Genomic DNA, 26,285 nt, shown 5'->3' on the forward strand with positions numbered 1-26,285 from the left:
ATCTATTCTATTATGTTGAAGATTTCAACCAACTTGCACATAGAACTGAGGATTTGTCTCTACTCAGACCATGACAATTAGTTTTCCAATGCAATTTGAACCTTATCGAAGTACCGGTTAGGTGATACTGATGATTTTTCGCCACAGCAAGTTAGGATAACTAACATGGCAGGTTAGGAGAACTAAAGCAGCAGGTTATGTAAATTAACATAGCAGGTTAGGTGAATGAGGATAATGTTAGGAAACGGTTAGGCTTCGCTATAATGTTCGTTGTCAACGACTTGTCCCCGACACAACCACTAAATGGAGCTGTAGGCCTACTTCATCTAGCCACAACAGTAGAAACTGTGGCAACAAATCATCAGTAACATAACACCAGTGGGCCATTCCTAACATGAGGTGCCTTTTCTGTCCCAAAGAAATAGCACTTATTATTTAGTGTAAAGTGTGCATTCCAAAAGGCTTTAAATATAAGGTCAGGTGTCCATTACTTTAAAAATACAAACATATGGATCTTGGAAGGGAATTCTATGCATTTTGAACACTTCAGTGGATTGCCATGTCGCCGGGTGTTATTCATCAACTTCCACGATAAAATATGAGCCATAAAATATTTCATTTTATAGTTCTAGTTAAATTCATCAATAAAGTTTTTTTTCATGTTCATTGTATTTATTTCATTTAAGATTTTCTCTGTGTCCCGGAAATCACTTTCCTGTTTGTTGTAATTCTCCATTTAAGAAAACAACCTCTTCCTACAATGACACCACATTCAGGATGTCATTTCTTTTGTGCAAAGCTAAATAAATAAACACTCAGTTCTATCTATTTTTTTTGCATGTTGTTAGTCTGTATGTCCCACTCAAATGTCCACCCTGTTCTGCTAAATTCTAGAGAAAATTAACAACATTTAAAAATGTTAAAATATGTTTGAGAGAGAAGTTAAAATCCTGTTCAAGTGATCACCATCATGCTAGCTCAATCAAGCATTTCGCTACACTCGCATTAACATCTGCTAACCATGTGTATGTGACAAATAAAATTTGATTTGATCTTGCTTACTCACAGAACTATGGCTAATTTAGGCTCCAAATGCCTACCGTGTTAGGTTTCACCTTTTTAGGATTACGCAACTAAGAGGTTGTAAAATGCACCTAAAACATAATTAAGTGCCTGGGCTAGACCAATATATTTTTCTGAAAGTCAAATATCCTCTTTCTGATTTAGAATACTAAAACAATTCAAAATATATACTTTTCCAAAAAATTGTTATGAAGTCCAAAAGCCACCACATTGTAGGAATGATCCAGGTGGTACACAACATGCATGTGCTTGCACGTCCAGTGGTTCTCAACCTTTTTCTGTTACTGTACCAGCAACAGAATGTTGCACCTGCCTGTAGTACTCCTGAAGTACACCCTCATGCTATGCTCTCATGAGTCTTCAAGTACCCCCGTGGCTAGGCCAAGTACCCCTAGGGATCCTTGTACCCCGGTCACTGGTTACCACTGCCAAAGGCATAAATCCTGCCTATTTTGACATTGCTTCTTAAAATCTGATTTTAAATCTAACCCTAACCACACCGCTAACCTTATGCCTAGCTTTAAATTATTGTTTTTTTATTTTTTATTTCACCTTTATTTAACCAGGTAGGCTAGTTGAGAACAAGTTCTCATTTGCAACTGCAACCTGGCCAAGATAAAGCATAGCAGTGTGAGCAGACAACACAGAGTTACACATGGAGTAAACAATTAACAAGTCAATAACACAGTAGGAAAAAAAGGGGAGTCTATATACAATGTGTGCAAAAGGCATGAGGAGGTAGGCGAATAATTACAATTTTGCAGATTAACACTGGAGTGATAAATGATCAGATGGTCATGTACAGGTAGAGCTATTGGTGTGCAAAAGAGCAGAAAAGTAAATAAATAAAAACAGTATTGGGATGAGGTAGGTAAAAATGGGTGGGCTATATACCGATAGACTATGTACAGCTGCAGCGATCGGTTAGCTGCTCAGATAGCAGATGTTTGAAGTTGGTGAGGGAGATAAAAGTCTCCAACTTCAGCGATTTTTGCAATTCGTTCCAGTCACAGGAAGCAGAGAACTGGAATGAAAGGTGGCCAAATGAGGTGTTGGCTTTAGGGATGATCAGTGAGATACACCTGCTGGAGCGCGTGCTACGGATGGGTGTTGCCATCGTGACCAGTGAACTGAGATAAGGCTGAGCTTTACCTAGCATGGACTTGTAGATGACCTGGAGCCAGCGGGTCTGGAGACGAATATGTAGCGAGGGCCAGCCGACTAGAGCAGGTCGCAGTGGTGGGTGGTATAAGGTGCTTTAGTGACAAAACGGATGGCACTGTGATAAACTGCATCCAGTTTGCTGTGTAGAGTGTTGGAAGATATTTTGTAGATGACATCGCCGAAGTCGAGGATCGGTAGGATAGTCAGTTTTACTAGGGTAAGTTTGGCGGCGTGAGTGAAGGAGGCTTTGTTGCGGAATAGAAAGCCGACTCTAGATTTGATTTTCGATTGGAGATGTTTGATATGAGTGTGGAAGGAGAATTTACAGTCTAGCCAGACACCTAGGTACTTATAGATGTCCACATATTCAAGGTCGGAACCATCCAGGGTGGTGATGCTAGTCAGGCGTGCGGGTGCAGGCAGCAAACGGTTGAAAAGCATGCATTTGGTTTTACTAGCGTTTAAGAGCAGTTGGAGACCACGGAAGGAGTGTTGTATGGCATTGAAACTCGTTTGGAGGTTAGATAGCACAGTGTCCAAGGACGGGCCGGAAGTATATAGAATGGTGTCGTCTGCGTAGAGGTGGATCAGGGAATAACCATAGAGGAAGAGGCAAAGCACTAAAATCTGTCCAAAATAAGGCCAATGCGTTTATATGTGCTTACTGGTGGCTGTTTAACAGTCTGATGGCCTTGAGATAGAAGTTGTTTTTCAGTCTCTCGGTCCCAGCTTTGATGCACCTGTACTGACCTCGCCTTCTGGATGATAGCGGGGTGAACAGGCAGTGGCTGTTGGCTGGTGGTTGGTGGTTGTTGTCCTTGATGATCTTTATGTCCTTCCTGTAACATCGGGTGGTGTAGGTGTCCTGGAGGGCAGGTAGTTTGCCCCCGGTGATGCGTTGTGCAGACCTCACTACCCTCTGGAGAGCCTTACGGTTGTGGGCGGAGCAGTTGCCGTACCAGGCGGTGATACAGCCCGCCAGGATGCTCTCGATTGTGCATCTGTAGAAGTTTGTGAGTGCTTTTGGTGACAAGCCAAATTTCTTCAGCCTCCTGAGGTTGAAGAGGCGCTGCTGCGCCTTCTTCACGATGCTGTCTGTGTGAGTGGACCAATTCAGTTTGTCTGTGATGTGTATGCAGAGGAACTTAAAACTTACTACCCTCTCCACTACTGTTCCATCGATGTGGATAGGGGGGGTGTTCCCTCTGCTGTTTCCTGAAGTCCACAATCATCTCCTTAGTTTTGTTGACGTTGAGTGTAAGGTTATTTTCCTGATACCACACTCCGAGGGCCCTCACCTCCTCCCTGTAGGCCGTCTCGTCGTTGTTGGTAATCAAGCCTACCACTGTTGTGTCGTCTGCAAACTTGATGATTGAGTTGGAGGCGTGCATGGCCACGCAGTCGTGGGTGAACAGGGAGTACAGGAGAGGGCTCAGAACGCACCCTTGTGGGGCCCCAGTGTTGAGGATCAGCGGGGTGGAGATGTTGTTGCCTACCCTCACCACCTGGGGGCGGCCCGTCAGGAAGTCCAGTACCCAGTTGCACAGGGCGGGGTCGAGACCCAGGGTCTCGAGCTTGATGACGAGCTTGGAGGGTACTATGGTGTTGAATGCCGAGCTGTAGTCGATGAACAGCATTCTCACATTCTCACATAGGTATTCCTCTTGTCCAGGTGGGTTAGGGCAGTGTGCAGTGTGGTTGAGATTGCATCATCTGTGGACCTATTTGGGTGGTAAGCAAATTGGAGTGGGTCTAGGGTGTCAGGTAAGGTGGAGGTGATATGGTCCTTGACTAGTCTCTCAAAGCACTTCATGATGACGGAAGTGAGTGCTACGGGGCGGTAGTCGTTTAGCTCAGTTACCTTAGCTTTCTTGGGAACAGGAACAATGGTGGCCCTCTTGAAGCATGTGGGAACAGCAGACTGGTATAGGGATTGATTGAATATGTCCGTAAACACACCGGCCAGCTGGTCTGCGCATGCTCTGAGGGCGCGGCTGGGGATGCCGTCTGGGCCTGCAGCCTTGCGAGGGTTAACACGTTTAAATGTCTTACTCACCTCGGCTGCAGTGAAGGAGAGACCGCATGTTTTCTTTGCAGGCCGTGTCAGTGGCACTGTATTGTCCTCAAAGCGGGCAAAAAAGTTATTTAGTCTGCCTGGGAGCAAGACATCCTTGTCCGTGACTGGGCTGGGTTTCTTCTTGTAGTCCGTGATTGACTGTAGACCCTGCCACATGCCTCTTGTGTCTGAGCCATTGAATTGAGATTCCACTTTGTCTCTGTACTGACGCTTAGCTTGTTTAATAGCCTTGCGGAGGGAATAGCTGCACTGTTTGTATTCGGTCATGTTGCCAGACACCTTGCCCTGATTAAAAGCAGTGGTTCGCGCTTTCAGTTTCACGCGAATGCTGCCATCAATCCACGGTTTCTGGTTAGGGAATGTTTTTATCGTTGCTATGGGAACGACATCTTCGACGCACGTTCTAATGAACTCGCACACCGAATCAGCGTATTCGTCAATATTTTTATCTGACGCAATACGAAACATGTCCCAGTCCACGTGATGGAAGCAGTCTTGGAGTGTGGAGTCAGCTTGGTCTGACCAGCGTTGGACAGACCTCAGCGTGGGAGCCTCTTGTTTGAGTTTCTGCCTGTAGGCAGGGATCAGCAAAATGGAGTCGTGGTCAGCTTTTCCGAAAGGGGGGCGGGGCAGGGCCTTATATGCGTTGCGGAAGTTAGAGTAACAATGATCCAAGGTTTTACCACCCCTGGTTGCTCAATCGATATGCTGATAAAATTTAGGGACTCTTGTTTTCAGATTAGCTTTGTTAAAATCCCCAGCTACAATGAATGCAGCCTCCGGATAAATGGTTTCCAGTTTGCAAAGAGTTAAATAAAGTTCGTTCAGAGCCATCGATGTGTCTGCTTGGGGGGGGGATATATACGGCTGTGATTATAATCGAAGAGAATTCTCTTGGAAGATAATGCGGTCTACATTTGATTGTGAGAAATTCTAAATCAGGTGAACGGAAGGATTTGAGTTCCTGTATGTTTCCTTCATCACACCATGTCTCGTTAGTCATGAGGCATACGCCCCCGCCACTCTTCTTACCAGAAAGATGTTTGTTTCTGTCGGCGCGATGCGTGGAGAAACCCGTTGGCTGCACCGCATCGGATAGCGTCTTCCCAGTGAGCCATGTTTCCGTGAAGCAGAGAACGTTGCAGTCTCTGATATCCCTCTGGAATGCCACCCTTGCTCGGATTTCGTCAACCTTGTTGTCAAGAGACTGGACATTGGCAAGAAGAATGCTGGGGAGTGGTGCGCGATGTGCCCGTGTCCTGAGTCTGACCAGAAGACCGCCTCATTTCCCTCTTTTTCGGAGTCATTTTCTTGGGTCGCTGCATGCGATCCATTCCGTTGTCCTGTTTGTAAGGCAGAACACAGGATCCGCGTCGCGGAAAACATATTCTTGGTCGTAATGATGGTGAGTTGACGCTGATCTTATATTCAGTAGTTCTTCTCAACTGTATGTAATGAAACCTAAGATGACCTGGGGTACTAATGTAAGAAATAACACGTAAAAAAACAAAAACTGCATAGTTTCCTAGGAACGCGAAGCGAGGTGGCCATCTCTGTCGGCGCTGGAAAGCCTATCTGCTCAGATAGCTGATGTTTGAAGTTGGTGAGGGAGATAAAAGTCTCCAGCTTCAGCGATTTTTGCAGTTCGTTCCAGTCACAGGCAGCAGAGTACTGGAACGAAAGGCGGCCAAATGAGGTGTTGGCTTTAGGGATGATCAGTGAGATACACCTGCTGGAGCGCGTGCTACGGATGGGTGTTGCCATCGTGACCAGTGAACTGAGATAAGGCGGAGCTTTACCTAGCATGGACTTGTAGATGACCTGGAGCCAGTGGGTCTGGCGACGAATATATAGCGAGGGCCAGCCGACTAGAGCATACAAGTCGCAGTGGTGGGTGGTATAAGGTGCTTTAGTGACAAAACGGATGGCACTGTAATTTTTTGTTTATACATTTTTACTATATACCCATTTTGACTTTGTGGCTGTGGCAACCTATACTGAACAAAAATATAAACGCAGCATGCAACAAATTCAAAGATTTTACTGAGTTACAGTTCATATAAAGAAAATCAGTCAATTGAAATAAATGCATTAGGCATTAAGCTATGGATTACACATGACTGAGAATAGAGATATGCATCTGCTACCTCACAGGTACCTTTAAAAAAAAAGTGGGGCGTGGATCAGAAAACTAGTCAGTATCTAGCATGACCACCATTTGCCTCATGCAGCACGACACACCTCCTTTATACAGATTTGATCAGGCTGTTGATTGTGGCCTGTGGAATGTAGACCCATTGCTCTTCAAACGCTGTGTGCAAAGTTTCTGGATATTGGCAGGAACTGGAACACACTGTCGTACATGTCACATACACATGGTCTGAGGTTGTAGGCCGGTTGGACATACTGACAAATTCTCTAAAATTATGTTGGCGGCGGTTTATGGTAAAGAAATAAACATTCAATTCTCTAGTGTACATTCCCGTAATCAGCATGCCAATTGCACACTCCCTCAAAACGTATGTTGTGCGTGACAAAATTGCAAATTTTATTGTCCCCCGCACAAGGTGCACCTGTGTAATGATAATGCTGTTTAATCAGCTTCTTGATAAGCCACACCTGTAAGGTGGATGGATTATCTTGGCAAAGAAGAAATGCTCACTAAATAATTTTGTGCACAACATTTGAGAGAAATAAGCTTTTTGCATGCATGGTACATTTTGGGGATCTTTTATTTCAGCTGATGAAACATGGGATCAACACTTTTCAAGTTATGTTTATATTTTTGTAAAGTGTAGTAGGGTGCTAGGGAGTAACTAGCCCCCCTAAGAATTACAGAGGGAGGGGGGGTGCAGATAACCCCTAGTACCCTACCCCTGGTTGGGAACCACTGCATTAGTCGATTAGACGAAGCCAAGGACAGCGCAGTAAGAAGATTCACGAAAACTGCTTCTCCAATAGAAATCCCCGATCACACTTGAAGGCGATGTCATGGCGACGTTGGCAAACTAAACTCATGCGCAGAAATATGTCATCGGGTCTAAGCAACGATTTTTTAAAAACTATCTGTGGTCTCGCGCCAAACTGTGCATGTGCAGTCCGTCATATACGCCACAAATTAAAACTTGTCATTTATTTATTTTTTTAACCTTTTTTTAACCAGGCAAGTCAGTTAAGAACATATTGTAATGACCTGACTAGATCATAAATGAACAATTGTCCAGACAGAGGCTTGAGTTTGCGAATTGACGGTTTATTAAACTAACTTTACACAGGCTACTGTTTGGGCCGTAGCACACGCCAAATAGAAGACAGATAACCCACAAGCCAATCGTGACCTTCTCTTGTGAAGCCCAGACGTAAGAGAGAGAGAACAAAGGCTGAACCTGGTCTTAACTTCCAATGCTCCACCCCCCTGCCCAACCCCCCTCCACGCCACTCCGCCAACCACCAGGATGCCCGGCATCAGAACATTCCAGGCATTCCCATGATTGGCAGATAGCAGGTTGATTGACAGGTCGGACCCCGCGAACACCGGGTACTGGTCAGTACAACACAACCACCTCCTAGCCTAACACATAACACACAGCTGTCTGTGCGGGTCGCTACACAGCCCCCCCACCACAAAGTCCCTCGTCCCCGAGGGAACAAACAAAGTCTCTGAAGCGACCCGGAGGTCTCCTTTGCCTGCGTGGCCATGATGGTCGCAGAGTGCCCCTCTGGGAACCAGGGGATGAAGGCAGGGATATGGGTGACAAGGAAGCGGGAACGGGTAATACAGTCCGTGGCTCTGGGGAACCACGCGGTGACACAGGAGGGGAGACAGGGGGAGTGGGCTGTCTGGAGCCTTGTCTGCGGCACCTGAGGGTGGGTGCCTGGAGAATGTCATTGCCAGAGAGGGGAATTGTGGGGGTTCCTGGGTTTGGGGAGAAGAGGCCCCTCTGTATGGGGCTAACCTGTCCCGGTGCAGTGCCACCTTTCTCCCCCTGGGAGGAAGCTGCACCCGGTACACAACCTCCCCTACCCTCTCCAGGACACTGCAGGGTCCCACCCAGTGACTGTCCAACTTGGGGCATCTGCCTTTTTTCCTTAGGGGGCTGTAGACCCAGACCAGCTCCCCAGCTACAAAGTGCCTTCCCCGGGTGTGCACGTCATAGTTCCTTTTCTGCCTCACACCGGCATTCACCAGCTGCTCTCTGGCGAAGGTGTGGGCTGTCTCCAGGCGGTCCTGGAGTCTCCGGGCATACTCCGGCCCCGGAGGAACATGAGGGCTATCCAGGGGCCGACCAAACGCCATCTCCGCAGGGGTGCGGATCTCTCTCCCCAGCATGAGGAGGGCAGGCGTGCAGGAAGTGGAGTCTTGGACAGCGGAGCGGCATGCCATGAGGACCATAGGCAGGTGCTTGTCCCAGTCACGCTGGTGATTGGAAGAGACGATGGCCAGCTGCTGTCCAAGCGTTTTGTTGAAGCGCTCCACAAGGCCATCACTTTGAGGATGGAGAGGAGTAGTGCGGGTCTTGTGCATACCCAGCCTCTCACACATGGTGGCGAACACACGGGACTCAAAGTTTCTGCCTTGGTCGCTGTGGATGGACTCTGCAGCTCCAAACCTGCTGAACATCCCCGCTGTCAGGGCGTCGACGATGGTCTCTGCCTCCTGGTCAGGCAGAGCATAGGCCTCGGGCCATTTTGTGAAATAGTCCATGGCCGTGAGCACCCAGCGGTTTCCACTGTCTGTGGTGGGGAACGGCCCAACTACATCCACTCCCACCCTCTCCATGGGAGCCCCCACTGGGAACTGTTGGAGCTGAGCATGAGAGAGGCCTGGGGGGCCCTTTCTCGCTGTGCAGTTGTCACAGCGGCGACAAAAGTCCTCCACATCCCTCTTGTGCTGCCCCCAGTAGAAGCCCTGACGGAGACGGCGCAGTGTTTTTGTGACCCCAAAGTGTCCAGTCCCCACCCCCCCATGAGTACTCTGGAGCACAGCCTCCCGCAATGATTTTGGGACCACCACCTGCCACCTCTCCTCTCCCGTAGCTGACTCCTTCCATGCCCGCTGTAGCACGCCATCAGCAGTCTCTCAAACTTCGACCACAACCCTTTGGTCGCGAGTGAGAGCGCTGTCACCTCTTCCCATGGTGGCCTCACCTGCGCCTCTACCCACTGTAGCACTGGCTGTAGGTCTGTGTCCCGTCCCTGCTGCTGCCGCCATTCAGCCACGTCAACAGTCTGCAGCTCACAGCAGACAGGCCCGCTCGCCCGACACACTGTGGCACATACACCCTCCTCTGCCCGCAGCTCTCTCTCCCGTCCCTCTCTCCGTTCACAGTGGCGGCAGCCGTCTGCAGTACAGGGCCGACGGGACATGGCGTCGGCGTTGGAGTGGCGTGCCCCTGCCCTGTGCACCACCGTGAAGTCATACGGCTGCAGCTCCTCCATCCAGCGTGCCACCTGCCCCTCTGGCTCTCTGAAAGACATGAGCCACTGGAGAGCAGAGTGGTCAGTCCTTACAGTAAAGGGCAGACCACCAAGGTAGTACTAGAAGTGTTTGACGGAAGCCACAACAGCCAAGAGCTCCCGCCGGGTGACACAGTAGCGGCGCTCATGTTTGTCAAATGTTTTGCTGAAGTACGCCACCACTCTCTCCCCCTCTGGCCCCACCTGGGCCAGCACACCACCCATGCCCACATTGCTCGCGTCTGTGTCCAGGATAAAGGGCAAGGTGAGGTCAGGGGGGGCGAGCACGGGGGCCTCGATCAGTGCACGTTTGAGGGTGTTGAACGCCTCCTCACACTCCACTGTCCAAGTGAAAGCCTTGTCCTTCGGCAGCAGGCGGTTCAGTGGAGCAGCAACGCTTGAGAAGCCCCGTACAAACCTCCTGTAGTACGAGGCCAGGCCCAGGAAGCTCTTCAGCTGACGCTGGTCGGTGGGGTGGGCCAGTCTCTGACAGCCCCTACCTTGTCCTCCATGGTGCTGATCCCCTCCTTCCCCACTCGGTGGCCCAAGAAGGACACCTCTCTCCTCATGAAGTGGCACTTCTCGGGGTGGAGCTTCAGACCTGCGGCAGCCACCCTCTCCAGCACACGCCGTAGCGCCCCCAGGGCTGACTGGAAGGAGCTGCCATGGGCCAGGATGTCATCGAGGTATACCAGACACTGCTGTCGGGGGATGCCATCCAGCACCCTGTCCATCAAACGCTCAAAAGTAGCTGGAGCGTTGCACAGGCCAAAGCACAGGACCTTGAACTGCCAGTGTCCTCTGTTAGTGGAGAACGCAGTTTTGGCTCTGGCCTCTGGGGAGAGGGGCACCTGCCAGTAGCCACTGCGGAGGTCTAGTGAGGAGAACCAGGAGGACCCCCTAACCAGGTCCAGCGACTCATCGATACGTGGTATGGGGTATGAGTCCTTCCTGGTTACCTCATTCAGCCGCCTGTAGTCCGCACAGAACCTCAGCTTGCCCCCCTTCTTCGGAACCATGACGACTGGCGCCGCCCAGGGGCTGTCTGAGGGCTCAATGCAGTCTGCCCGCTGCATCTCCAACACAGCCTTGTCTGCCGCCTCCTGGCGTGCCAGCGGGATACGGCGGGGACGCATCTTGATGGGTCGAGCATCACCTGTGTCGATCTCATGCTGCACCAGATGAGTCTGACCCACCTCTTCCTCACTCAACGCAAAGCTGTCTCTGAATTCAAACAGCAACTGCCACAACCGTTCCTGCTGCTCAGGGTCAAGACCAACACAGTTCCTCCCCCATATCTCCCTCACTGCAGACAGTGTCCTCTCCTCTCCCATCTGGGGTAGCTGGGCTGGGGGGGTGCGGCCCGGGCTCACAGAGGGCTGTGTCATGGAGGTAGCTGGGGGAATGTAACACACCGCGGTAGGTGACAGGGGGACTGGGGAAAAGTCACACACAGCTGTGGGGGAGGGGGCGCAGCCATGAGTCTCTGCTGCTTTAACTGTTGGAGTAAAGGGTTTGTTGGGTTGAGTGAATGTGACATTAGGGGGGGCCATGGTGACTTCCGTCCCTCCCTGGAAGCTCAGTGTGCCCCTATTTAGGTCTAACTGGCAGCCTGTGCTCCTAAGAAAGTCCAACCCCAGGATACAAGGGTCCTGCACAGCCGCCACCCACACAGGATGACGCACAGTCCTGCCCCCTACTTGTCAGAGTCATTATTCCCTTCCCTTTCATGGGTGCCAGCTCACCTGTGACTGTGCGGAGCTGCACAGTTGTAGGCTCACACTGAGTCCAACCTGGCACAATATCTGGCCTCACCAGGGTTACTGTGGACCCAGTGTCCACCAGGGCGGAGCAGGGCACCCCCTCCACAGTGACAGGGACATGACAAAAGTCCCCAACACAGGTCCGGCCCACCACAACAACAGGCTCCATCCGCTTGCCCTCGTCTGCTTCTGGGGGAAGTGGAGCCTTGCTTCCCTGTCTGTGCCGGTGGGCTCCTCCTGAAGATGATGGTGGTTGGGATAGAAAGCCAGGGGTCCGCACTACCCGGTCTATGCGGACCCCGAGCCGTTTCCCTGAGCTCTGGGGGACATGGGGCAACCTCGGCGCAGATGGCCTGGCTGGCCACAACCCCAGCAGACCCTGGGACCAGGGCGTGTGTTTCGTTCCGCCTGTAGCGACACAGCACGAATGAGTTTTGTCATTTCGGCCACCCAAGCAGGCTTTTCCGGCTCCGGGCTGCTCTGCCCCCCAGCTCGCACAGAGGGTGTGTCTCCCTGCACCCCCACCCCCACCAAAGCCCCAGCTGAAGCCCCAGCCCACAATCCCCGTTCTCACCTACGGTAGCTAGCCACATAAGTCAGCTAGCTAGCTGGCTAACTTGTATCATCGTTTTTACTTCTGACGCCAATGTAATGACCTGACTAGATCATAAATGAACAATTGTCCAGACAGAGGCTTGAGTTTGCGAATTGACGGTTTATTAAACTAACTTTACACAGGCTACTGTTTGGGCCGTAGCACATGCCAAATAGAAGACAGATCGTGACCTTCTCTTGTGAAGCCCAGACGTAAGAGAGAGAGAACAAAGGCTGAACCTGGTCTTAACTTCCAATGCTCCACCCCCCTGCCCAACCCCCAGGATGCCCGGCATCAGAACATTCCAGTGATTGGCAGATAGCAGGTTGATTGACAGGTCAGACCCCGCGAACACCAGGTACTGGTCAGTACAACACAACCATCTCCTAGCCTAACACATAACACACAGCTGTCTGTGCAGGTCGCTACAATATTCTTATTTTCAATGACGGCCTAGGAACAGTGGGTTAACTGCCTGTTCAGGGGCAGAACGACAGATTTGTACCCCCCAGCTCGGGGGTTTGAACTCGCAACCTTCCGGTTACTAGTCCAACGCTCTAACCACTAGGCTACGCTAGTTTTCACGAGGTTCAAGTACGAGGTTCAAGTAATAACATGTTCAACTAGTTAAGACATTGTCTCGAATATAGGTTGTTTAGATTTCGAGAACATTAACAACTAGGAAGACATTTCTGCCTCTCATTGACTTCTCAAACCACCGGCTTGGTCTGTTTCGCAAATGTTCCCATAAATCTTGCAATGTTGCGCCTCTGGGTTTAGAAACTCTGTGGCAAGGCGTTGGTGAAGGGGAGGGAAATAGTAACCTAACCAATGACGTCAGAGGAGGCAAAACACACATACTCGTCATTTAAACCCAAGCGGGAAAGCAAAATGAACATTGGGCTTTCGTGAAATCTCCAGTGAAGGTCCACGTGCCGTTTGTATTTTATTGGTGAAAGTTAGGACAACATGGTGAGGACGAAGGCAGACAGTGTCCCCGGAACTTACAGAAAAGGTAATGTTCTGCAATCAAAACCTGATGAATATGTCATTAGCTTGCTGCTTGAGTGCTGAACTGGAATCGCTAACGTTAGCTACTTAATTACCGTAGCCAACTGTAGTTTTGCGAACATAATTGCGACTCCTACATTTTCTATTTTTCATTAACTTGATCGATTTCATTGATTAGCTAACATGATTGACTGGGTTAGATGCCTGTCTCCCGCCATTTCAATAGAATCGTGAACACCGCTCACGGGTATGCCAACCCAGCCGGATGTTGCGTTATCTAGTTAGCTATGTTATCACATCTCATCATTTTTGCAGGATTGGATTGTTACCCGAAACTTTACTTGCACCAATAAGTTTCATTTTTGATCGTCACTGTACAACTAAAGATTTGATAAAGAATTGGCGCAACATGTCTTTTTATTAGCGTCTTTGGTTAGCTAACGTTAACAGACTTTTGTAATTCATTATCCTCAATCTGGCGGTGACTTCGCCGCCCAAATTAAGGAAGCCAGCCATGCATATATGGCGGTGTCGATTTCTTTGCCAGATCAGACTAAACTCTGCATTACAATATAGCTATTAATACTTTGCTTGTAAAAATGACTTGTTAGTTAACGTATTTATACATTTTCAGCTGTGGCTGCAGCTGCACCCAGGAAGTCATTGGGTGCCTCGATTTCTGCTAATGCATTAAGCAGCTCTCAAGCAGGCACACCTGGTGAGTCATGATTTCATTCACCTTAAAAGTAACATTGACTAGCTAATAACCATATTTCAATGTAATCTTAGTTATGTGACAGACATTTTTGGTAGATGACAAACAACTTGCCTCCAGATAAGTTTCTTGCAGATGTCTAAATGTTGTTTTGCAGCTAAGAGTAAATTTGCTGGTGGTAATCCTGTGTGTCCTCGGCCCACCCCAACTTGGCAGAAGGGAATTGGAGATTTCTTTGGTGGGCCCAGCAGGAAGCCTGACAAAGAGAACCACCTCCCCCAGTCAGATGATGAAGAGGCCGGAGTTAGTGGAGTGTCCAAGTCATCCAGGATGTACGTTCATTCTATTTAAGCATCGTTTTAGGACTCGTCTAAAAGCGGCCCCAAAATGCCTACTGCTTTAGTGCTTGCAGAAGTTCCTCTTAAATCTGTTTCAAAAACATTGCCAATTTCAATGTTGCCAATACAAAGTATGCCTAATGATTGTTAAATGCAATGTTTCTTTTACACCTGTTCCTCTGAGGTATTTTGCCAAAGCCGAATCAATGGGTTAGAAGTACAGTCCTGCTGTTTCTGGAAATGTATTGAACCAAGTTTGAATGTACATCTAGCTGTTTGTATGCAAGTTATCCGGTGTTGAGCCAGGTTTCAAATTTTCAGGATGCATCTGTATGATTTTCAGTGTGCTGCAAAGCCTAGTTTGCAGGACACTGAAGTTAATATTTAATTATAGGCGAAACCACATGGATTTTATATTTGCTGGCCTATCTAATGTCAATCACTTGCCTTTCAGTTCCAGACCACTGCCTGCTGAGGGTGAATGAGCTTAGACAATGGTGCCCCACTTGAAAAGCCATTGCCTCTAATACTTGAATGGGTTGGGTATCTCTTTGTATATAATTATTGATTGATTCATGTTTTTGTACAGATGTTTAATAAACTTTTATTAATCTTGATTCCATAATGTTGTCACAACCTGGATGATATTTGATAGCCAGCTCTTGTTTGAGGCCCACATCAAGTGTGACCTTTGTTTTAATATATAATTCTACTGAACATTGACAGGTTACAACCTATGCTGTCACAACCTGCAGCTGAGCGACTTATCCACGCCTTTATCTCATCCTGTTTGGACTATTGTAACGCCTTGTTGGCGCATCTGCCAAAATCCCAGTTCACACCTACCAAGCTATCCACAACTCTGGACCCAAGTACCTGTCTTACCTTATCCTAACCCACACATGCCCTTTGCTCCTTCAGCTCCCTTCAACAGACTAAACTATGGGTGAAACGGCTTTCAGTTGAATGGCTCCTCTGCTGTGGAGCGCACTTCCAGGCCTGCAGAGACTATGGCCTCGTAAGGCACAGCTACAGGCTGCTGTTCAGAAAAGTATAAGGATATGTTAATTCTGTTCTGTTCATTGGCTCTGACACCTGAATATAACCTTGATGTCTGCATATTATGTTCTGTGTTGGATTGTTTAAATTTTCTTTGGTGCCTTGGGTGAGAAAAGCACTTTATATTAAATGATTCTATTCCCGCTTCCAAAATCTAGTCTCTTCTATTGGGTCTCAAACAAAATTGCAGTTGTGATATTTTGTCCGTCCAGGTTTCACTTATTAACTCAGTTATAGATTGGCGTGATGGTAAGTCTCACTCATCAGTGGATTCCCTGCATGCCCAGCAATTTATTAATTTAAAAATATATATTTTTGCTAATCTTGTAATAGCACTAGATCGTTAAGGCTGGCCAGGTTTTTGTGGAACTAACTCATTCACCAAAAGTGACATGGTGTGCTTGTAAATTAAATCTGTAGTGCGCTCGGCATTCGTAAATGCAGAGCGTACACGACGCTGGCCGAGGAGTAGAGTTGACACGAGCGTTCTGACCCCAGAACGGCCGTCAAGCACCCAAGTTAGCTTGCTAGCTACTTCCAGACACATGAAAACACCTCTGACCATTTTACTTGCACTAGCAGAGCTGGTTAGGCAGTTTTCATGTTATCCAGAGTGTTGGTTACTGTATATGCAGCTGGCAATTTAATTACACTTTTTTTTGGCCTAAATGTATGGACACGGGCCATATTCCATGTGTGTTGAGCATATGTAAATTCATAATTTACTCTGCTTTGGCACACAGACAAGTGTTCTGAAATAGGAGTAGCTCGCCAGAGTGAATGTATGAACGCACCCAAAAGCAAGTTGGCCTGCTGTTACCATGACAGCTGACGTGTTGATCTTCCATGTGATAAATGGAATCATCCATTTAGTAATTGCCCAGTAAGCTTGTAGAAATATCAGTAGAAAGTCTTGTTTCAACACCCGGAAGTGTATTTCTCCAAGGAGGTGTTGGACAAAGATGTCTCGAAAAGACAGTGGAGTGACTGCTCTTAACAATGGAAATACATGTCATCGAGGCGAGATCAAGTGGGACCATTCTAGCCATCTTGAGGGCAGGTACGCATGTGAACAGGCCATAGTCTAACAAAAACCAAAACGAAACAGGTGGGGTTTGGATAGGGGCGTCTACTGAAAGTTGACGAGCAACAACTGGGACCTAAAATAACCACCACGAGTGCCCACTAAATTTGCCCAAGAGGCAAAAAAAAAGCTCCCACTAAACTTAGACAGGAAGCAAACAAAGTGGAGTAAAACAAGGACAATCAGAGAAGGGATTGTTAGTCTAGAACTCAAATAAGGAGGCCAACAAAAGGTTAACCCTCTGTCTCTCAAGACAGCCTGTGGCATACTGCACGAGCATCGAATAGTCCCCGCAATATGCAACTTTTCAGGGAAGTCATGAACCAATATACACAGTCAGTTAAGAAAGCAAAGACTAGCTTTTTTAAACAGAAATGTGCATCCTGCAGCACTAATTCCAAAAAGTTTTGGGACACTGGATATTAAGAGCACCTCCTCCCAGCTGCCCACTGCACTGAGGCTAGGAAAAACTGTCACCACCGATAAATCCACGATAATAGAGAATTTCAATAATCATTTCTCTACGGTTGGCCATGCTTTCCACCTGGCTACCCCAACCCCGGCCAACAGCTCTGCACCCCCACAGCAACTGGCCCAAGTCCTCCCTCCCCGCTTCTCCTTCACCCAAATCCAGAGAGCTGATGTTCTGATAGAGCTGCAAAATCTGGATCCCTACAAATCAGCTGGGCTAGACAATCTGGATCCTCTCTCCCTAAAATGATCCTCCGCCATTGTTGCAACCCCTATTACTATTCTGTTCAACCTCTCTTTCGTATCGTCAGATTCCTAAAGATGGGAAAGCGGCCGCGGTCATCCCCCTCTTCAAAGGGGGAGACACTAGACCAAAACTGTTACAGACCTACAGTCGTGGCCAAAGGTTTTGAGAATGACACATTCATTTCCACAAAGTTTGCTGCTTCAGTATCTTTAGATATTTTTGTCAGATGTTACTATGGAATACTGAAGTATAATTTCAAGCATTTCATAAGTGTCAAAGGCTTTTATGGACAATTACAAGAAGTTGATGCAAAGAGTCAATATTTGCAGTGGTGATCCTTCTTTTTCAAGACCTTTGTAATCCGCCCTGGCATGCTGTCAATTAACTTCTGGGCCACATCCTGACTGATGGCAGCACATTCTTGCATAGTCAATGGTTGGAGTTTGTCAGAATTTGTGGGTTTTTGTTTGTCCACCCGTCTCTTGAGGATTGACCACATGTTCTCAATGGGATTAAGGTCTGGGGAGTTTCCTTGCCATGGACCCAAAATATCGATGTTTTGTTCCCCGATCCACTTAGGTATCACTTTTGCCTTATGGCAAAGTGCTCCATCATGCTGGAAAAGGCATTGTTTGTCACCAAACTGTTCATGGAGGGTTGAGAAAAGTTGCTTTCGGAGGATGTGTTGGTATCATTCTTTATTCATGGCTGTGTTCTTAGGCAAAATTGTGAGTGAGTCCACTCCCTTGGCTGAGAAGCAACCCCACACATGAATGGTCTCAGGATGCTTTACTGTTGGCATGGCACAGGACTGATGGTAGTGCTCACCTTGTCTTCTCCGTACAAGCTTTTTTCTGGATGCCCCAAACAATCGGAAAGGGGATTCATCAGAGAAAATGACTTTACCCCCGTCCTCAGCAGTCCAATCCCTGTACCTTTTGCAGAATATCAGTCTGTCCCTGATGTTTTTTCCTGGAGAGAAGTGGCTTCTTTGCTGCCCTTGACACCAGGCCATACTCCAAAGGTCTTCACCTCATTGTGCGTGCAGATGCACTCACACCTGCCTGCTGCCATTCCTGAGCAAGCTCTGTACTGGTGGTGCCCCGATCCTGCAGCTGAATCAACTTTAGGAGACGGTCCTGGCACTTGCTGGACTTTCTTGGGCGCCCTGAAGCCTTCTTCACAACAATTGAACCGCTCTCCTTGAAGTTCTTGATGATCCGATAAATGGTTGATTTAGGTGCAATCTTACAGGCAGCGATATCCTTGCCTGTGAAGCTCTTTTTGTGCAAAGGAATATTGACGGCACATGTTTCCTTGCAGGTAACCATGGTTGACAGAGGAAGAACAATGATTCCAAGCACCACCCTCCTTTTGAATCTTCCAGTCTGTTATTTGAACTCAATCAGCCTGACAGGGTGATCTCCAGGCTTGTCCTCGTCAACACTCACACCTGTGTTAATGAGAGAATCACTGACATGATGTCAGCTGATCCTTTTGTTGCAGGGCTGAAATGCAGTGGAAATGTTTTTAGGATTCAGTTAATTTGCATGGCAAAGAGGAACTTTGCAATTAATTGCAATTCATCTGATCACTTTTCATAACATTCTGGAGTATATGCAAATTGCCATCATACAAACTGAGGCAGCAGACTTGGTGAAAATTAATATTTTACTCATTCTCAAAACTTTTGGTCACAACTGTATATTCATCCTGCCCTGCCTTTCTAAAGTCTTCGAAAGCCAAGTGAACAAACAGATCACTGACTATTTCAAATCCCACCGTACCTTCTCCGCTATGCAATCCGGTTTCCAAGCTGGTCACGGGTGCACCTCAGCCACGCTCATGAACCTAAATGATATAACCGCCATCGATAAAAGACAGTACTGTGCAGCCATCTTCATCGACCTGGCCAAGGCTTTCGACTCTATCAATCACCGTATTCTTATCGGCACACTCAACAGCCTTGGTTTCTTTAATGACTGCCTCGCCTGGTTCACCAACTACTTCTCAGATAGAGTTCAGTGTGTCAAATAGGAGGGCCTGTTGTCCGGACTTCTGGCAGTCTCTATGGGGCTGCCACAGGGTTCAATTCTCAGTCTGATTCTTTTCCCTGTATATATCAATGATGTTGCTCTTGCTGCAAGTGATTTTTTGATCCATCTCTATGCAGATGACACCATTCTGTATACATCTGGCCCTTCTTTGGACAGTGTGTTACAAACCTCCAAGTGAGCTTCAATGCCATACAACACTCCTTCCGTGGCCTCCAACTGCTCTTAAATGCAAGTAAAACAAAATGCATGCTCTTCAACCGATCGCTGCCCGACTAGCATCACTACTCTGGACGGTTCTGACTTAGAATATGTGGACAACTATAAATACCTCGGTTTCTGGCTAGACTAAACTCTCCCTCCAGACTCATTGAGCATCTCCAATCCAAAATTAAATCTAGAATCTGCTTCCTATTTTGCAACAAAGCCTCCTTCACTCATGCTGCCAAACATACCCTCGTAAAACTGACTAGCCTATCGATCCTTGACTTTTTGCAATGTCATTTACAAAATAGCCTTCAACACTCTACTGAGCAAATTGGATGCAGTCTATCACAGTGCCATCCGTTTTGTTACCAAAGCCCCATATACTACCCACCACTGCGACCTGTATGCTCTCGTTGGCTGGTCCTCACTACATATTTGTCGCCAAACCCACTGGCTCCAGGTCATCTATAAGTCTTTGCTAGGTAAAGCTCCGCCTTATCTCAGCTCACTGGTCACCTTAGCAACACCCACCCGTAGCACGTGCTGCAGCAGGTAAATTTCACTGGTCATTCCAAAAGCCAACACCTCGTTTGGCCGCCTTTCCTTCCAGTTCTCTGCTGCCAATGACTGGAACGAATTACAAAAATTATTGAAGTTGGAGACTTATATCTCCCTCACTAACTATAAGCATCAGTTGTCAGAGCAGCTTACCGAGAGCTGCAGCTGTACACAGCCCATCTGTAAATAGCCCATCTAACCAACTACCTACCTCATCCCATATTTGTTTTTTTGATCTTTTGCACACCAGTATTTCTACTTGCACATCCTCATCTAATATAAATAATATAATAATATCATCTGCACATCGATCACCCCAGTGTTAATTGCTAAATTGTAATTACTTCGCCACTATGGCCTATTTATTGCCTTTACTTAATTTGCACAGACTGAATACAGGTTTTTCTATTGTGTTATTGACTGTACATTTGTTTATCCCATGTGTAACTTGTGTTGTTCGTGTCACACTGCTTTGCTTTATCTTGGCCAGGTTGCAGTTGTAAATGAGAACTTGTCCTCAACTGGCCTACCTGGTTGAATAAAGGTAAAATAGAAAAGACAACTGGAGCACTGGGCCATCCACTCTTAAATAACACCTGGGTCAGCACAGGCTGACTAACGAGGTGACACGAATCGGTGCACCCCATGTGCTAATGTCCAACCTCAAAATATAAAATGAAAAAACCAAAGCCTGTAACACCTTTCATTGCACAACATAATCAACATAAATGCATCACCTTCTCCAATGTAAACATGGTGTCTGCCTCCCAAGTGGCACGGTGGGCTAAGTCTCTGCAGCGCAGTGCTAACTCTGCCGCTAGAAATCCTGGTTCAAGTCCAGGCTCTGCCGTGACCGGGAGACCCAAGGGGCGGCGCACAATTGGCCCGTTGTCTGGGTTAGGGAAGGGTTTCGCTGGCAGGGATGTTCTTGTCCCATTGCGCACTAGCGACTCCTGTGGCAGGGCGAGCGCAATGCAAGCTGACACGGTGGCCAGGTATACAGTGTTTCTTCCGACACATTGGTGCGGCTGGCTTCCGGGTTAAGCTAGCGTTGTGTCCAGGGAGTTGGTGTCTACAGGCTGTCAATTTAACATGTACAAATATATAGATTTAAACCAAGAGGAACTGGTTACTGCTCCTGGCTTTGGGCAAAGGACCAACACAGTCCAAAACTTGCTGAAAGGTTTGTCAAAGGCAGGAATAGGCTGCAAAGGGGCAACCAGTACAGCTTGGTTCGGTTTAACCATCTGTGAACGTGACAGGATTTACAGAGAGCCACTACATCCGGATTCAGACCAGGCCAGAAGTTAAACAAAATACGGTTATACGTCTTGTTGACCCCAAGATGGCTTGCCATACTACCTTTGTGAGCTAACCTCAGTATCTCTTGGTGAAGTGGAACTGGAACAACAATTTGAGATACATGTTGCCAATCATTCTGCCCAGAAGTAGCGCGAAAAAGCGCCATTAGAAAGCGCCTCATTAGAACACAATCTCTGTCAATGTCACCCACAAAACTCCTCTTCTGGATGTGTCTCAGCAAAAAAAGTGGAGAAAGGAACATTTTTACTCTGTTCAGCAATCAAATGCTTCCTAGACAGCGAAGCATCAACTGTATGGACCCTCTCTTCCTTCAGTGGTCCAACAAACTCGCTCACATTTACATTACATTACATTTAAGTAATTTAGCAGACGCTCTTATCCAGAGCGACTTACAAATTGGTGCAAACACCTATGACAACCAGTGGAACAGCCACTTGCATCTAAATCTTGTTGGGGGAGAAGGGGGGAGAAGGATTACTTACCCTTACTTACCCTATCCTAGGTATTCCTTGAAGAGGTGGGGTTTCAGGTGTCTCCGGAAGGTGGTGATTGACTCCGCTGTCCTGGCGTCGTGAGGGAGTTTGTTCCACCATTGGGGGCCAGAGCAGCGAACAGTTTTGACTGGGCTGAGCGGGAACTGTACTTCCTCAGTGGTAGGGAGGCGAGCAGGCCAGAGGTGGATGAACGCAGTGCCCTTGTTTGGGTGTAGGGCCTGATCAGAGCCTGGAGGTACTGAGGTGCCGTTCCCCTCACAGCTCCGTAGGCGAGCACCATGGTCTTGTAGCGGATGCGAGCTTCAACTGGAAGCCAGTGGAGAGAGCGGAGGAGCGGGGTGACGTGAGAGAACTTGGGAAGGTTGAACACCAGACGGGCTGCGGCGTTCTGGATGAGTTGTAGGGGTTTAATGGCACAGGCAGGGAGCCCAGCCAACAGCGAGTTGCAGTAATCAAGACGGGAGATGACAAGTGCCTGGATTAGGACCTGCGCCGCTTCCTGTGTGAGGCAGGGTCGTACTCTGCGGATGTTGTAGAGCATGAACCTACAGGAACGGGACACCGCCTTGATGTTAGTTGAGAACGTCAGGGTGTTGTCCAGGATCACGCCAAGGTTCTTAGCGCTCTGGGAGGAGGACACAATGGAGTTGTCAACCGTGATGGCGAGATCATGGAACGGGCAGTCCTTCCCCGGGAGGAAGAGGAGCTCCGTCTTGCTGAGGTTCAGCTTGAGGTGGTGATCCGTCATCCACACTGATATGTCTGCCAGACATGCAGAGATGCGATTCGCCACCTGGTCATCAGAAGGGGGAAAGGAGAAGATTAATTGTGTGTCGTCTGCATAGCAATGATAGGAGAGACCATGTGAGGTTATGACAGAGCCAAGTGACTTGGGGTTTCCAAAGGAGAAGTCAACTGAGGAGGTTTAGCGAAATCAGGATCAACCATAAACATCTCGGACAGATCAGATATCCTCTTCAACACCAGACTTGCTCCCAGCGACTTTCTTATACAGTTGAAGTCGGAAGATGAGATACACACTAGCCAAATCAAATCTAATTTTATTTGTCGCATACACATGGTTAGCAGATGTTAATGCGAGTGTAGCGAAATGCTTGTGCTTCTAGTTCCGACAATGCAGTGATAACCAACAAGTAATCTAACTAACAATTCCAAAACTACTGTCTTATACACAGTGTAAGGGGATAAGGAATATGTACATAAGGATATATGAATGAGTGATGGTACAGAGCAGCATACAGTAGATGGTATCGAGTACAGTATATACATATGAGATGAGTGTGTAGACAAAGTAAACAAAGTGGCATAGTTAAAGTGGCTAGTGATACATGTATTACATAAGGATGCAGTCGATGATGTAGAGTACAGTATATACATATGAGATGAATAATGTAGGGTAAGTAACATTATATAAGGTAGCATTGTTTAAAGTGGGTAGTGATATATTTACATCATTTCCCATTATTAAAATGGCTGGAGTTGGGTCAGTGTCAATGACAGTGTGTTGGCAGCAGCCACTCAATGTTAGTGGTGGCTGTTTAACAGTCTGATGGCCTTGAGATAGAAGCTGTTTTTCAGTCTCTCGGTCCCAGCTTTGATGCACCTGTACTGACCTCGCCTTCTGGATGATAGCGGGGTGAACAGGCAGTGGTTCGGGTGGTTGATGTCCTTGATGATCTTTATGGCCTTCCTGTAACAACGGGTGGTGTAGGTGTCCTGGAGGGCAGGTAGTTTGCCCCCGGTGATGCGTTGTGCAGTCCTCACTACCCTCTGGAGAGCCTTACGGTTGAGGGCGGAGCAGTTGCCGTACCAGGCGGTGATACAGCCCGCCAGGATGCTCTCGATTGTGCATCTGTAGAAGTTTGTGAGTGCTTTTGGTGACAAGCCGAATTTCTTCAGCCTCCTGAGGTTGAATAGGCGCTGCTGCGCCTTCTTCACGACGCTGTCAGTGTGAGTGGACCAATTCAGTTTGTCTGTGATGTGTATGCCGAGGAACTTAAAACTAGCTACCCTCTCCACTACTGTTCCATTGATGTGGATAGGGGGTTGTTCCCTCTGCTGTTTCCTGAAGTCCACAATCATCTCCTTAGTTTTGTTGACGTTGAGTGTGAGGTTATTTTCCTGACACCACACTCCGAGGGCCCTCACCTCCTCCCTGTAGGCCGTCTCGTCGTTGTTGGTAATCAAGCCTACCACTGTTGTGTCGTCCGCAAACTTGATGATTGAGTTGGAGGCGTGCGTGGCCACGCAGTCATGGGTGAACAGGGAGTACAGGAGAGGGCTCAGAACGCACCCTTGTGGGGCCCCCGTGTTGAGGATCAGCGGGGAGGAGATGTTGTTGCCTACCCTCACCACTTGGGGGCGGCCCGTCAGGAAGTCCAGTACCCAGTTGCACAGGGCGGGGTCGAGACCCAGGGTCTCGAGCTTGATGACGAGCTTGGAGGGTACTATGGTGTTGAATGCCGAGCTGTAGTCGATGAACAGCATTCTCACATAGGTATTCCTCTTGTCCAGGTGGGTTAGGGCAGTGTGCAGTGTGGTTGAGATTGCATCGTCTGTGGACCTATTTGGGCGGTAAGCAAATTGGAGTGGGTCTAGGGTGTCAGGTAGGGTGGAGGTGATATGGTCCTTGACTAGTCTCTCAAAGCACTTCATGATGACGGAAGTGAGTGCTACGGGGCGGTAGTCGTTTAGCTCAGTTACCTTAGCTTTCTTGGGAACAGGAACAATGGTGGCCCTCTTGAAGCATGTGGGAACAGCAGACTGGTATAGGGATTGATTGAATATGTCCGTAAACACACCGGCCAGCTGGTCTGCGCATGCTCTGAGGGCGCGGCTGGGGATGCCGTCTGGGCCTGCAGCCTTGCGAGGGTTAACACGTTTAAATGTCTTACTCACCTCGGCTGCAGTGAAGGAGAGACCGCATGTTTTCGTTGCAGGCCGTGTCAGTGGCACTGTATTGTCCTCAAAGCGGGCAAAAAAGTTATTTAGTCTGCCTGGGAGCAAGACATCCTGGTTCGTGACTGGGCTGGGTTTCTTCTTGTAGTCCGTGATTGACTGTAGACCCTGCCACATGCCTCTTGTGTCTGAGCCATTGAATTGAGATTCCACTTTGTCTCTGTACTGATGCTTAGCTTGTTTAATAGCCTTGCGGAGGGAATAGCTGCATTGTTTATATTCGGACATGTTACCAGACACCTTGCCCTGATTAAAAGCAGTGGTTCGCGCTTTCAGTTTCACGCGAATGCTGCCATCAATCCACGGTTTCTAGTTTGGGAATGTTTTTATCGTTGCTATGGGAACGACATCTTCGACGCACGTTCTAATGAACTCGCACACCGAATCAGCGCATTCGTCAATATTTCCATCTGACGCAATACGAAACATGTCCCAGTCCACGTGATGGAAGCAGTCTTGGAGTGTAGAGTCAGCTTGGTCTGACCAGCGTTGGACAGACCTCAGCGTGGGAGCCTCTTGTTTTAATTTCTGCCTGTAGGCAGGGATCAGCAAAATGGAGTCGTGGTCAGCTTTCCCGAAAGGGGGGCGGGGCAGGGCCTTATATGCGTCGCGGAAGTTAGAGTAACAATGATCCAAGGTTTTACCACCCCTGGTTGCGCAATCGATATGCTGATAAAATTTAGGGAGTCTTGTTTTCAGATTAGCTTTGTTAAAATCCCCAGCTACAATGAATGCAGCCTCCGGATAAATGGTTTCCAGTTTGCAAAGAGTTAAATAAAGTTTGTTCAGAGCCATCGATGTGTCTGCTTGGGGGGGGATATATACAGCTGTGATTATAATCGAAGAGAATTCTCTTGGAAGATAATGCGGTCTACATTTGATTGTGAGGAATTCTAAATCAGGTGAACAGAAGGATTTGAGTTCCTGTATGTTTCCTTCATCACACCATGTCCCGTTAGTCATGAGGCATACGCCCCCGCCACTCTTCTTACCAGAGAGATGTATGTTTCTGTCGGCGCGATGCGTGGAGAAACCCGTTGGCTGCACCGCCCTGGATAGCGTCTTCCCAGTGAGCCATGTTTCCGTGAAGCAGAGAACGTTGCAGTCTCTGATGTCCCTCTGGAATGCCACCTTGCTCGGATTTCGTCAACCTTGTTGTCGAGAGACTGGACATTGGCAAGAATGTCTCATAAGAAACTAGCTCCCTGGTATACAGAAAATACCCGAGCTCTGAAGCAAGCTTCCAGAAAATTGGAACGGAAATGGCGCCACACCAAACTGGAAGTCTTCCGACTAGCTTGGAAGGACGGTACCGTGCAGTACCGAAGAGCCCTTACTGCTGCTCGATCGTCCTATTTTTCTAACTTAATTGAGGAAAATAAGAACAATCCGAAATTCCTTTTTGATACTGTGGCAAAGCTAACTAAAAAGCAGCATTCCCCAAGAGAGGATGACTTTCACTTTAGCAGTGATAAATTCATGAACTTCTTTGAGGAAAAGATTATGATTATTAGAAAGCAAATTACGGACTCCTCTTTAAACCTGCGTATTCCTCCAAACCTCAGTTGTCCTGAGTCTGCACAACTCTGCCAGGACCTAGGATCAG

The 26,285-nt window shown here is 47.9% G+C and overlaps 1 protein-coding gene across 3 annotated transcripts; it reads left to right on the top strand.

Moving 5' to 3' along the window:
* The first annotated feature begins 12,931 nt into the window (after positions 1-12,931).
* On the top strand, positions 12,932-15,415 carry LOC118395766 (PCNA-associated factor-like). Of its 3 annotated transcripts, XR_004828045.2 has the most exons (5): positions 12,944-13,154; positions 13,785-13,868; positions 14,023-14,197; positions 14,658-14,741; positions 14,930-15,415. XR_004828045.2 is itself a non-coding variant. In XM_035789665.2 (4 exons), the coding sequence occupies exons 1-4, from the start codon at positions 13,109-13,111 to the stop codon at positions 15,258-15,260; spliced, it is 441 nt and encodes a 146-aa protein (XP_035645558.1). In that variant the 5' UTR covers positions 12,932-13,108; the 3' UTR covers positions 15,261-15,415. The 3 variants fall into 3 exon arrangements, 2 of the variants coding, with proteins under 2 accessions (XP_035645558.1, XP_035645559.1); XM_035789665.2 differs by lacking the exon at positions 14,658-14,741 and having other exon boundaries at positions 12,932-13,154; positions 15,125-15,415; XM_035789666.2 differs by lacking the exon at positions 14,930-15,415 and having other exon boundaries at positions 14,658-14,828.
* Positions 15,416-26,285: the final 10,870 nt, after the last annotated feature.

This window comes from Oncorhynchus keta, chromosome 17 (genome assembly GCF_023373465.1).
Source record: "Oncorhynchus keta strain PuntledgeMale-10-30-2019 chromosome 17, Oket_V2, whole genome shotgun sequence".
Taxonomy (NCBI): domain Eukaryota; kingdom Metazoa; phylum Chordata; class Actinopteri; order Salmoniformes; family Salmonidae; genus Oncorhynchus; species Oncorhynchus keta.